The sequence below is a fragment of the Oncorhynchus masou genome, unplaced genomic scaffold (genome assembly GCF_036934945.1).
Source record: "Oncorhynchus masou masou isolate Uvic2021 unplaced genomic scaffold, UVic_Omas_1.1 unplaced_scaffold_1225, whole genome shotgun sequence".
Taxonomy (NCBI): Eukaryota; Metazoa; Chordata; class Actinopteri; order Salmoniformes; family Salmonidae; genus Oncorhynchus; species Oncorhynchus masou.
In genome coordinates, this window is record NW_027002051.1 from 21,607 (window position 1) to 36,209 (window position 14,603).

General features: G+C 44.6%; 1 protein-coding gene and 1 pseudogene across 1 annotated transcript in view; one reads left to right on the forward strand and one right to left on the reverse strand.

The window, feature by feature from the left end:
- LOC135529978 (tenascin-like) overlaps positions 1 to 12,542 on the reverse strand; it is a 31,488-nt pseudogene extending 18,946 nt beyond the window's left edge.
- Positions 12,543 to 13,845: 1,303 nt separating this feature from the next.
- LOC135529975 (tenascin-like) overlaps positions 13,846 to 14,603 on the forward strand; it is a 46,158-nt gene continuing 45,400 nt past the window's right edge. Inside the window, 2 exon segments of the mRNA XM_064958371.1 lie at positions 13,846 to 13,913; positions 14,059 to 14,297. Coding sequence (XP_064814443.1) covers positions 13,846 to 13,913; positions 14,059 to 14,297 — 307 coding nt within the window.

Below are 14,603 nucleotides of genomic sequence, written 5' to 3' on the forward strand. Positions count from 1 at the left end.
TACTGTCCACACCTGTGGCTAGAAAACATGTAATAAGGGACCATGGAAATATAATCTAGATTGTTTTTCTATGTAAGGGACCAGGTTGGAAAGGTAGAGGGTTACTGTCGACACTGACATGTGGCTACTGCAGCATGGGATCATATAAATAGATTGAGGGGACACTCAATATGTCCGAAAGTCCTCCCATTATAGCATAACTAACCTGAATGGGGATGCCTGTTCTTTTTATTCTAATTCTATGAATTGGCTAAGAGGAGATAGCGGTGACCTGTCTACACCGACCTGTTGTTGCGGAGATGGTGGTGGGGACGCTCTGCCTGCGTCCCCTCTCAGCAGTCAGGGTGATGGTGTACAACATGCCGGGCGTCAAGTTCCTCATGGTGTACTTGACGTCTATAGAGAAGGGTGTCACCTCAGCCCTTCTCCCATCGGCTGACACGTACTCCAGCTTGTACTTGTCAATCTTAGCCACCGGCTTCTGCCCACACCAGTACCATCTCAGTCTCAGAGGAAGACTCCACCTCCAGGTTCTTAGGAGCATCCAACGCTGAAGAGAAGAACATAGAAGGAGAATATATAATATAGAAGGAGAATATAGAAGGAAATACAGAATATAGAAGGAGAATATAGAATATAGAAGGAGAATATAGAAGGAAAATATAGAATATTTAAGGAGACTATAGAATATAGAAGGAGAATATAGAAAATACAAGGAGAATATAGAATATACAAGGACAATATAGAAGGGGAGTATAGAATATAGAAGGAGAGTATATTTCAAATAGTGCAAGACAAGTGCAAATAACCATTTGTGAATTGTAGGAGGCAAATAGTCGAATGGGGGTAATTTTTAGTACATTATTACTACAATCCATGATTGTAAACAAAAACAATGTATTTCTTTACAATACAGAAAAAGGTCATATCTTTCACCTGTAACAGCATTGGTGGTGGTAGGAAGGCTCTCACGCTCACTCTTCACAGCTGTCACTCCCATCCCATACTCTGTCCCAGCTCTCAGGCCTACACAACACACAGACGAAGAACACTTATCGTACCGGATGTATGCAAACAGAGCATGAGAACAAAAACATGTTATTGTATTTTTAATATCAAATATTTATCAATGAAAACAATATGTTTAAAGTTTTATATTAAAACATCCAGCTGTTTTGCAGGTGAAAAATACCGAAGCTCTTCAAAGGCTTTTAAAGCTACAGTGGGGAGAACAAGTATTTGATAACCCGCCGATTTTGCAGGTTTTCCTACTGACAAAGCATGTAGAGGTCTGTCATTTCTATCATAGGTACACTTCAACTGTGAGAGTCGGAATCTAAAACAAAAATCCAGAAAATCACATTGTATGATTTTTAAGTAATTAATTTGCATTTTATTGCATGACAAGTATTTGATCTCCTACCAACCAGTAAGAATTCTGGCTCTCACAGACCTGTTAGTTTTCTTTAAGAAGCCCTCCTGTTTTCCACTCATTACCTGTATTAACTTCATAAGGTATAGGGGGCAGCATTTTCACTTTTGGATAAATAGCGGCCCAATTTCAACTTCCTGCTACTCATGCCAATAATATATGATATGCATACTATTATTAGATTTGGATAGAAAACACTCTGGAGTTTCTAAAACTGTTTGAATCATGTCTGAGTATAACAGAACTTATGTAGCAGGCAAAACCCTGAGGACTAACCGTTCAGAATTTTCTTTTTTTATGTCTCTGTCTGTTCAGTGGGTTCTCATTGGGAAACAATATTTCTTAGGAACTTGTTTTCAGTTTCTACCGCTTCCACTGGATGTCACCAGTCTTTGGAATTTGGTTGAGGTTATTATTTTATGCAATGAAGAAGTACGGCCATCTAGGAACTGCGTAACACTGTTGAGAGTTGCGCAAGACTTGAAAAGTAGCTTGGTTTGTTGTCTTCCTGAATTGAACACAGACAGACCCGTCTTCAATTTGATCGATAATTAACATTTAAAAATACCTAAAGTTGTATAACAAAAGTAGTTTGAAATGTTTGGCAAAGTTTACAGGCAACTTTTAAAATATTTTGTAGTGACGTTGCGCAATTTGGAAGCTAAAACAGCTTCCAAATTGCGCAACGGTCACTACAAAATATTTTAAAAGTTGCCTTCTGATCAAACGCGCCAAATAAATTGACATTTTGGATATATATGGACGGAATTAATCGAACAAAAGGACCAATTGTGATGTCAATCAAACAGACTCAATCAAACAGACATCAGGGATAAAATTGTAGACCTGCACAAGGCTGGGAAGGGCTACAGGACAATAGGCAAGCAACTTGGTGAGAAGGGAACAACTGTTGGCGCAATTATTAGAAAATGGAAGAAGTTCAAGATGACGGTCAATCACCCTCAATCTGGAGCTCCATGCAAGATCTCACCTCGTGGGGCATCAATGATCATGAGGACGGTGATGGATCAGCCCAGAACTACACGGCAGGACCTGGTCAATGACCTGAAGAGAGCTGGGACCACAGTCTCAAAGAAAACCATTAGTAACACACGACGCCGTCATGGATTAAAATCCTGCAGCGCACGCAAGGTCCCTCTGCTCAAGCCAGTGCATGTCCAGGTCCGTCTGTAGTTTGCCAATGACCATCTGGATGATCCAGAAGAGGAATGGGGAGAAGGTCATGTGGTCTGATGAGACAAAAATAGAGCTTTTTTGGTCTAAACTTCACTCGCCGTGTTTGGAGGAAGAAGAAGGATGAGTACAACCCCAAGAACACCATCCCAACCGTGAAGCATGGAGGTGGAAACATAATTCTTTGGGGATGTTTTTCTGCAAAGGGGACAGGGCGACTGCACTGTATTGAGGGGAGGATGGATGGGGCCATGTACCACGAGATCTTGGCCAACAACCTCCCTTCCCTCAGTAAGAGCATTGAAGATGCGTCGTGACTGGGATTTCCAGCATGACAACGACCCGAAACACACAGCCAGGGAACTAAGGAGTGGCTCCGTAGAGAAGCATCTCAAGGTCCTGGAGTGGCTAGCCAGTCTCCAGACCTGAACCCAATAGAACATCTTTGGAGGGAGCTGAAAGTCCGTATTGCCCAGTGACAGCCCGAAACCTTATAGTTCTGGAGAAGGTCTGTATGGAGGAGTGGGCCAAATTCCCTGCTGCAGTGTGCAAACCTGGTCAAGAACTACAGGAAACGTATGATCTCTGTAATTGCAAACAAAGGTTTCTGTACCAAATATTAAGTTCTGCTTTTCAGAAGTATCAAATACTTATGTCATGCAATAAAATGCAAATTGATTACTTAAAAATCATTTCTGGATTTGTGCTTTAGACTCTGTCCCTCACATTTGAAGTGTACCTGTGATAAAAAAATTACAGACCTCTCATGCTTTGTAAGTAGGAAAACTTGTACAATTGGCAGGGTATCAAATACTTGTTCTCCCACTGTATAGTTGATGTTGTGCCTTCAAAGGCTAGTCACAGGTAAAAGTTGTTCAAGCAGGAAAATGGATAATTAAGTTCTAGTAGAATCCACATAATAAACATGGGTCTGTCGAACATTTGAAGTTTGTTGTGATTGTAGCTGCTACACCTGGACAATAGATTTTATTACCAGACTTCTCTGGTCTCTACTCCTCCGTTATGGAGTCTGAGACAAAGTTTCCCACCTTTAGCTCTGACAAATTGAACACCCTAGTCATTGGCGACTCCATTACCCGCAGTATTAGACTTAGATCATACACTGTTTACCAGGGGCAGGGCTACGATGTTAAGGCTAATCTGAAAATGGTACTGGCTAAAGCTAAAACTGGCGAGTGTAGAGAGTATAGAGATATTGTTATCCACGTCGGCACCAACAATGTTAGGATGAAACAGTCAGAGGTCACCAAGTGCAACGTAGTTTCAGCCTATACATCTAGAAAAGATGTTTCGGCATCGGAAATTGTCTCTGGCCCCCTCCCAGTCAGGGAGTGATGAGCTCTACAGCAGAGTCTCAAAACTCAATCGCTGGTTGAAAACTGTTTTCTGCCCCTCCCAAAATATAGAATTTGTAGATAATTGGCCCTCTTTCTGGGACTCACCCACAAACAGGACCAAGCCTGGTCTGTTGAGGAGTGACGGACTCCATCTAACTGGAGGGGTGCTCTCATCTTATCTACCAACATAGACAGGGCTCTAACTCCTCTAGCTCCACAATGAAATAGAGTGCAAGCCAGGCAGCAGGCTGTTAGCTAGCCTGCCAGCTTAATGGAGTCTGCCACTAGCACAGTCAGTGTAGTCAGCTCAGCTATTCCCATTGAGACTGTGGCTGTGCCTCGACCTAGGTTGGTAAAAACTAAACATGGCGGTGTTCTCCTTAGCAATCTCATGAGAATAAATACCTCCTCCATTCCTGCCATTATAGAAAGAGATCGTGATACCTCACATCTCAAAATAGGGCTACTTAATGTTAGATCACTTCAAAGGCAGTTATAGTCAATGAACTAATCACTGATCATAATCTTGATGTGATTGGCTTGACTGAGTTAAATGAAGCCTCACCTCCTGGTTACACTAGTGACAATATCCCTCGTGCATCCCGCAAAGGCGGAGGTGTTGCTAACATTTACGATAGCAAATTTCAATTTACAAAATAACCCCCAACCTTTTTCGTCTTTTGAGCTTCTCAATCACTTTTTATAGCTTCTGTTTACAGGCCTCCTGGGCCATAAACAGTGTTCCTCATTGAGTTCCATGAATTCCTATCGGACCTTGTAGTCATAGCAGATAATATTCAAATTTTTGGTGATTTTAATATTCACATGGAAAAAGTCCACAGACCCACTCAAAAAAAGGCTTTCGGAGCCATCATCGACTCATTGGGGTTTGTCCAACATGTCTCTGGACCCACTCACTGTCACAGTCACAGTCATACTCTGGACCTAGTTTTGTACCATGGAATAAACATTGTGGATCTTAATGTTTTTCCTCATAATCCTGGACTATCGGACCACCATTTTATTACGGTTGCAATCGCAACAAATAATCTGCTCAGACCCCAACCAAGGAGCATCAAAAGTCGTGCTATAAAATATCAAACAACCGAAAGATTCCTTGATGCCCTTTCAGACTCCCTCTGCCTACCCAAGGACGTCAGAGGACAAAAATAAGTTAACCACCTAATTGAGGAACTAAATTTAACCTTGCGCAATACCCAAGATGCAGTTGCACCCCTAAAAACTAAAAACATTTGTCATTAGAAACTAGCTCCCTGGTATACAGAAAATACCCGAGCTCTGAAGTAAGCTTCCAGAAAATTGGAACAGAAATGGCACCACACCAAACTGGAAGTCTTCCGACTAACTTGGAAAGACAGTACCGTGCAGTATCGAAGAGCCGTCACTGCTGCTCCACCAAACTGGAAGTCTTCCGACTAGCTTGGAAAGACAGTACCGTGCAGTATCGAAGAACTCTCACTGCTCGATCATCCTATTTTCCAACTTAATTGAGGAAAATAAGAACAATCCTACATTTATTTTTGATACTGTCGCAAAGCTAACTAAAAGGCAGTATTTCCCAAGAGAGGATGGCTTTCACTTCAGCAGTAATAAATTCATGAACGTCTTTGAGGAAAAGATCATGATCATTAGAAAAACAAATTACTGACTCATGTTTAAATCGTATTCCTCCAAAGCTCAGTTGTCCTGAGTCTGCACAACTCTACCAGGACCTAGGATCAAGAGAGACACTCAAGTGTTTTAGTACTATATCTCTTGACACAATGATGAAAATAATCATGGCCTCTAAACCTTCAAGCTGCATACTGGACCCTATTCCATCTAAACTACTGAAAGAGCTGCTTCCTGTGCTTGGCCCTCCTATGTTGAACATAATAAACGGCTCTCTATCCACCGGATGTGTACCAAACTCACTAAAAGTGGCAGTAACAAAGCCTCGCTTGAAAAAGCCAAACCTTTACCCAGAAAATATAAAAAACTAATCAGCCTATGTTGAATCTTCCATTCCTCTCAAAAATGTTAGAAAAAGTTGTTGCACGGCAACTCACTGCCTTCCTGAAGACAAACAACATATATGAAATGCTTCAGTCTGGTTTAAGACCCCATCAAAGCACTGAGACTGCACTTGTGAAGGTGGTAAATTACCTTTAATGGCGTCAGACCGATGCTCTGTATCTGTCCTCGTGCTCCTAGACCTTAGTGCTGCTTTTGATACCATCGATCACCACATTCTTTTGGAGAGATTGGAAACCCAAACTGGTCAACACGGACAAGTTCTGTCCTGGTTGTGATCTTATCTGTCGGAAAGATATCAGTTTGTCTCTGTGAATGGTTTGTCGGCTGCTAGAATCCTGACTAGAACCAAAATATTGGATCATATTACTCCAGTGCTAGTCTCCCTACACTGGCTTCCTGTCAAGGCAAGGGTTGATTTCAAGGTTTTACTGCTAACTTACAAAGCATTACATGGGCTTGCTCCTACCTATCTCTCTGATTTGGTCCTGCCGTACATACCTGCACGTACGCTATGGTCACAAGACGCAGGCCTCCTAATTATCCCTAGAATTTCTAAGCTGGAGGCAGGGATTTCTCCTATAGAGCTCCATTTTATTGAATGGTCTGCCTACCCATGTGAGAGACACAGACTCAGTCTCAACCTTTAAGTCTTTACTGAAGACTCATCTCTTCAGTACATCATATGATTGAGTGTAGTCTGGCCTAGCAGTGTGAAGGTGAACGGAAAGGCTCTGGAGCAATGAACAGCCCTTGCTGTCTCTGCCTGGCTGGTTCCCCTCTCTCGACTGGGATTTTCTGCCTCTAACCCTATTATAGGAGCTGAGTCACTGGCTTACTGGTGCTCTTCCATGCCGTCCCTAGGAGGGGTATGTCACTTGAGTGGGTTGAGTCACTGACGTGATCGTCCTTTCTGGATTGGTGCCCCCCCTTGGGTTGTGCCGTGGCGGAGATCTTTGTGGGCTATACTCGGCCTTGTCTCAGGATGGTAAGTTGGTGGTTGAAAATATCCCTCTAGTGGTGTGGGGGCTGTGCTTTGGCAAAGTGGGTGGGGTTATATCCTGCCTGTTTGGCCCTGTCCGGGGGTATCATCGGATGGGCCACAGTGTCTCCTGACCCTCCTGTCTCAGCCTCCAGTATTTATGCTGCAGTAGTTTATGTGTCGGGCGGCTAGGGTCAGTCTGCTATATCTGATCTTCTCCTGCCTTTTCAGGTCTCCTGTGTGAATTGAAGTATGCTCTCTCTAATTCTCTCTTTCTCTCTTTCTTTCTTTCATTCTTTCTTTCTTTCTCTCGGAGGACCTTAGCCCTAGGACCATGCCTCAGGACTACCTGGCATGATGACTCCCTTGCTGTCCCCAGTCCACCTGGCCGTTTTGCTGCTCCAGTTTCAACTGTTCTGCCTGCGGCTATGGAACCCTGACCTGTTCGCCAGACATGCTGCCTGTCCCAGACCTGCTGTTTTCAACTCTCTTGAGACAGCAGGAGCAGAAGAGATACTCTTAATGATCGGATATGAAAAGCCAACTGACATTTACTCCTGAGGTGCTGAATTGTTGCACCTTCGACAACTACTGTGATTATTATTATTTGACCATGCTGGTCATTTATGAACATTTGAACATCTTGGCCATGTTCTGTTATAATCTCCAGCCGGCACAGCCAGAAGAGGACTGGCCACCCCTCATAGCCTGGTTCCTCTCTAGGTTTCTTCCTAGGTTTAGGCCTTTCTAGGGTGTTTTTACTAGCCACCGCTTATACACCTGCATTGCTTGCTGTTTGGGGTTTTAGGCTGGGTTTCTGTACAGCACTTTGAGATATCAGCTGATGTAAGAAGGGCTATATAAATACATTTGATTTGATTTGATTTAATTGCCTTGCTAATAGATTGAAGCATAATTGGGTTTATTTTCAGCCTCTTCATTTTGGAACCTCTATCTGCTCTGATTGATCTAGAAGAGGCGCTATATGGGGCAGAAACAACATTTGCTATGATATAAGAGGCTTTGAGATCCTTTTAGTCCGGCTATGTGGCCGCGCTGTGCGGTGCAATTAAGAGCCTTCAGTCCAACGGCCTTCATTTCCTTTATTAACTCCCACAGAGGTCACTAGGCAACCAGGCACAAGAAGCATGAAATTATACCTAACGCAGAGGAAACTCATTATCAATAAAATCACAAGCGTGAAGGCAATTACAGATAATAACTGTGTGAAAAAAAAAAGTGCTGAGGTTTGTGAGGAGCGGAGAGGAGCGGAGGGGGGACCGGGAGGCCAGTCAGCTGAATAGAAGCACTGGATGCATCCCAAATGCCACCTTATTCCATATATAGTGCACTACTTCTGACCAGAGCCTATAGTCAGATGGTCCCTGATCAAAAAGTAGTGCACTATATAGGAATAGGATGGCATTTTGGGACACAGCCAATGCCTTATTTACAGGATGGGTCTCCCAAGAACAAAGAACAGGCCCCAGACAAAGACACCATTACCCGTTTGGAACTTTTTTTTCTCAGCCAGGGAGCTTAATCCGTTGATGCAGTGGCACACGGTAGACAAAAAGAGTCTGTCCGCCCGCCGGACTCAAAACATGGAGTATAATGGGAACCGGTGCAGAGGAAGATAAAAATAGGCCCTCCCTGCATTTCTTGTTAAACCAGGATGAATCTCACATTGAAATAGTAGTGTTATTCCATTTAAGGCCTGAATGCAAACTCCCTTGAGCTGTCTTCTAATAGAGTGGGAGTCTTTTGTGGCCGGACAAACATTTGATGACAGAAAAACAAAGCAGCCCATCTGTAAATAAGTGTATTGAATTTAATAATGACAATTTAGAAGGAGGGCCGCAAACGCTTGGCAGCAGAACAGTTGGCAGAGCAAGGCTGCCGTTTACATTGAAAAACAATATACACTATATATACAGCAATACGTGGACACCCCTTCAAATTAGTAGATTCAGCTATTTCAGCCTCACCCATTGCTGACAGGTGTATAACATCAAGCGCACAGCAATGCAATCTCCATAGACAAATATTGGCAGGAGAATGGCCTTACTGAAGAGCTCAGTGACTTTCAAGGTGGCACAGTCATAGGATGCAACAATGGCTAAGCCGCAAGAGGGAGGACACACAAGCTCACAGAACGGGACCGCGAGTGCTGAAGTACGTAGTGTGATAAAAACCGCCCGTCCTCGGTTGCAACACTCACTACTGAGTTCCAAACTGCCGGTGGAAGCAACGTCAGCACAAGAACAGTTAAAACCCGGAAGTTTGATGAAATGGGTTTCCATGGCCGAGCAGCTGCACACAAGCCTAAGATGACCATGCTCAATGCCAGGCGTTGGCTGAGTGGTGCAACATCCGCTGCCATTGGACACTGGAGCAGTGGAAACGTGTCTCTGGAGTAATGAATCACTCTTCACCATCTGGCAGTCCGATGGACGAATCTGGGTTTGGCGGACGCCAGGAGAATGCTACCTGCCCTAATACATAGTGCCAACTGTAAAGTTGGTGGAGGAGGAATAATGGTCCAGGGTTTTCTTGTTCGGGCTAAGCCCTTAGATCCAGTGAAGGGAAATCTTAAGGCTACAGCACTACCTACGACCAGTCTGTGCTTCTAACATTGTGTAAACATTTTGGGAAGGCCCTTTCCTGTTTCAGCATGTCAATGGCCCCGTGCACAAAGCGAGGTGCATACAGAAATGTTTTGTCAAGATCGGTATGGAAGAACTTGACTGGCCTGCACAGAGCCCTGACCTCAATCCCATCGAACACCTTTGGGATGAATTGGAACGCCCGACTGCGAGCCAGGCCTAATTGCCCAACATCAGTGCCCAACCCTCACTAATGCTCTTGTGACTGAATGGTGCAAGTACCCGCAGCAATGTTCCAACATCTAGTGGAAAGCCTTCCCAGAAGAGTGGAGGCTGTTATAACAGCAAAGGGGGACCAACTCCAGATTGAATTCCCATGATTTTGAATGAGATGTTCACGAGCAGGTGTCCACATACTTTTGGTCATGTAGTGTATATTAATTTACACAAAGACAGGACAGTTGTTTCATAGCTGTTCTCACATTGATTGTTTTTAAGAGGTAACAACAAAAATATCTAAAAACTGAAATTTCACAGATATTACACAACACCACCACCAAAAGCATCCTGTTATAACTAGACTAGTGGAGGGCTCTGTCTTACCAGTGATCTTGAACAAGGGAAAAGGAGCAGTTGCCTACCTTGCTCTACAACCAAGGTGCATGAACTGAGGAGTAAACGGAAGAGAAGAGGGAATTCTTGAAGAGGAACTCTTGGAGGGCAGTTGGAGTTGATAAAAAACATAGTCATTGATATAACTAACACGTTTCGGCCCTTACAGTTCATCAGGGTTTTACAGATATCTAGTAAAATGAGATCACTTACCAGTGATCTTGGCCTGGGTGGTGTCCAGGGGTCCGGTAGGGGAACAACAGCTCTCCATGGTCTCCTCCAGAGAGGGGGCCATATTTGATGCGGTAGTTGTCTACTTGAGCCTGGCTGTTCTTCCACTCCAGAGTAATGCTCTCGTCAGTCAGCTCTACCGTCTGCAGGTCCCGTGGGGCATCCAGGTCTGGAACACATCCAGTCATAGATCAGGCAGGGGGGAATGTCATGATCCCCTCGCAAATACAATACGATGTGTGGTCCAGACCCCAGTTGAGAACAGACCAACACTTACTTATCGCCAGTTAGTATGTTTGTCTAGGATGTGGCCCCCTGGGCAAAATGACTTTGACACCCCTGGCCTAGTTGATCAAAGATACTGGACAGTTTTTTATCTATTTTTTAAGCTTATTGGATATTTATTTTAATTGAATCTAAATGTATAACAGCTAAAGGGTAAGACATGAACATATAAACATTTCAATAATCAGCATTACCTTTATTCTAATCAAAGATCCAGCAAACAAATTATTACACATCCATAACTTTGATATTGTGCTGTTTAAAGAGATCCACACTTCCAGCCCAGCCACTTTCCCCAAATTCCCATGTTTTCCAGAAATCCCGGTTGAACGATTTCCAGATTTCCTATATATTCCCTCCTGATTCAAAGATCTCTGGAAAACTTTTGCAACCCCTAGTGTTGTATAGTTTGCTTGTCCCTAATGGGCCTTGATGCACTATAAATGGAATAAGGTGCCAAATGGAATACAACTCTTGTCTTACCTGTTAGGAAGGTCTCAGATACAGGCACGCTGGTCATCTCTCCCTCTTGGCCATGGCTTGACACCTCATACTCTGTGTCAGGGTTCAGGCTGCCCAGGTGGTGCTGTGTGTCGCTGGAGGACAGCTCCACTCATGTTCCTGTCTGAGGGTTTTTGTTGGCCCATAGGACACTCTCACCCCCATCCACCATGGCCACAGGCAGGAACCAGGTCACCAGCTGTGGTGTCCGTTACATCAACGCAAATTCACCTCTCTAGGAGAATCGATCTCTGGGAAAGAGAGGAGGTGGGGGTGTATACAGGGTGCGATATGAATACAGCTCTGTGATACCTGGTCAAATGTATTGCACTATATAGGGAATAGTGCAGTTTGGGTCACACCCCAGGACTGAGAACATTTAGTTAGCATTCATGATGTTTTTTATGTAGAGCAGCATTTCCCAAACTAAGTCCTCGAGTCCCAGGGTGCACATTTGGTTTTTGCCATAACATTACACAGCTGATTCAAATGATCAAACTTGATGATTAGTTGATTATTTTAATCAGCTGTGTAGTGCTAGAGCAAAAACCAAAACGTGCACCCTTGGGGTCCCGAGAACCGAGTTTGGTCAGAGAACGGGGTTTATTAGCAGGTTGTCTATTTTTAATAAGGTGATACTGGGTGCAGGTGTCCTGGTACAAGGCCATGGATAGGGGCAGAGAGACTATGAATATGATTTAAAAAGTTTGAGCTCTCATCAGAGCCTTTGTTACAGGGTTGAATACAGAATAGTGACAGGATTTACTACTAACAATCATTTGAAAATGAACTATGTTTTCTTTTAGGCATCCATGCATGACGTTATTAATTTAAGTACAGATCAAAACCCAGAGCATGAAAGGCACTTTCCTAGATTATGATGGAATGGATTTGTCACAATTAGCAACTTCAGGAAAGTCAACCTTCTGCAGAAGAAAGATAAAACAGGAATCTGGCACTGGAGCTTAACATAGATTTAACCGCCAATGAGATTGGCTGGCTGTGTGTGTGTGTGTGTGTGTGTGTGTGTGTGTGTGTGTGTGTGTGTGTGTGTGTGTGTGTGTGTGTGTGTGTGTGTGTGTGTGTGTGTGTGTGTGTGTCGTTCGAGGGTTGTGATTGTTTCCTGGGAGGATGATGGCTTCCCATGAGCCGGAGTGGTCCCTCCCTCCCACACAAACACACACCATGGGGAGGGGATGTGGGAGGGCATGGGGAGGGGATCTCTCCATGCAATTAGTCCCACAGAATGCTAATCCCACTACACTATGTCTATGTGACTATTAAAACTTACCCTGATCAGACACCATGTATAGATGGCAGCATTCGCGCAAGCAGCTGAATGTGTGTGCGAGCCATCACATTCAATGATGGAAAGATGACTAGGAATATGGCCGAATATAAACAGTGTTGATCTCCTCTGCAAGGCAATCAAACAAGTGGAATGCTGGTATAGGGACAACGTAGAGCTGCAATTCAACGGCTCAGACACGAGACGCATGTGGCAGAGTCTACAGGCAGTTATGGACTATAAAGAAACCCAGCCAAGTCACGGCACCGACGTCTTGCTTCCAGAAAACTAAACAACATTGCTCGCATTGAGGGTAATACAGTGCCACCGACGCGGCCCGCTACCAGGGACTGCGGTCCCCCCTCTCCCTTCTCCGTGGCCGACGTGAGTAAGACATTTCAACGTGTTAACCCTCGCAAGGCTGCTGGCCAAGACGGCGTCCTTAGCCGCGTCCTCAGAGCATGTGCAGACCAGCTGGCTGGTGTGTTTACGGACATATTCAATTGCTCCCTATCCCAGTCTGCTGCACCCACATGCTTCAAGATGGCTACCATTGTTCCTATACCCAAGAATGCAAAGATAACTGAACTAAATGACTATCACGTCGTAGTACTCACCTCTGTCATCCTGGTGTGCTTTGAGAGACTAGTCAAGGATCATATCACCTCCACCTTACTTGCCACCCTAGACCCACTTCAGTTTGCAAACCGCCCCAACAGGTCCACAGACGATGCAATCGACCGTCACACCGCACACTGCCCTATCCCATCTGGACAAGAGGAATACCTATGTAAGCATGTTGTTCATTGACTACAGCTCAGCAATCAACACCATAGTACCCTCCAAGCTCATCATTAAGCTTAAGGCCCTGGGTCTCAACCCCGCCCTGTGCAATTGCGTCCTGGACTTTCTGACGGCCCGCCCCCAGGTGGTGAAGGTAGGAATCAACATCTCCACTTCACTGATCCTCAACACTGGGGCCCCACAAGGGTATGTGCTCAGCCCCCTCCTGTACTCCCTGTTCACCCATGACTGCGTGGCCATGCACGCCTCCAGCTCAATCATCAAGTTTGCAGATGACACAACAGTAGCGGGCTTGATTACCAACAACGACGAGACAGCCTACAGGGAGGAGGTGAGGGCACATGGAGTGTGGTGTCATGAAAACAACCTATAACTTAATGTCAACAAAACAGGGGAGATGATTGTGGACTTCAGGAAACAGCAGAGGTAGCACCCCAGCCTACAGGGAGGAGGTGAGGGCACATGGAGTGTGGTGTCAGGAAAACAACCTCTCACTCAACATCAACAAAACAAAGGAGATGATCGTGGACTTCAGGAAACAGCAGAGAGAGCACTCCTCTATCCACATCGACAGGACAATAGTGACGTAGGTGGAAAGTTTTAAGTTCCTCGGCATACACATCACGGACAAACTGAAATGGTCCAGCCACACAGACAGTGTGGTGAAGAAGGATCAACAGGAGGCTGAATAATTTTGGCTTGTCACCTAAAACCCTCACAAACGTTTACAGATGTACAATTCAAAGCGCCCTGTCGGGCTGTATCACTGCCTGGTATGGCAACTGCGCCGCCCTCAACCACAAGACTCTCCAGAGGGTGGTGCGGTCAGCACAACGCATCACCAGGAGCAAACTACCTGCCCTCCAGGACACCTACAGCATTCGATGTCACAAGGAAGGCAAAAAGATCATCAAGGACAACCACCACCCATCCCACTGCCTGTTCACCCTGCTATCATCCAGAAGGCGAGGTCAGTACAGGTGCATCAAAGCACGGACCGAGAGACTGAAAAACAACTTCTATCTCAAGGCCATTAGACTGATAAACAGCCATCACTAACACAGAGGCTGCTACCTACATACAGACTCAAATCACTGGCCACTTTAATAAATGCATCACTAGTCACCTAAAAAAATGACACTTTAATAATGTTTACATGTCTTCCATTACTCATCTCATATGTGTATACTGTATTTTATACCATCTATTGCATCTTGCCAATGCCGTTTGGCCATTGCTCATCCATATATTTATATGTACATATTCCTATTCCATC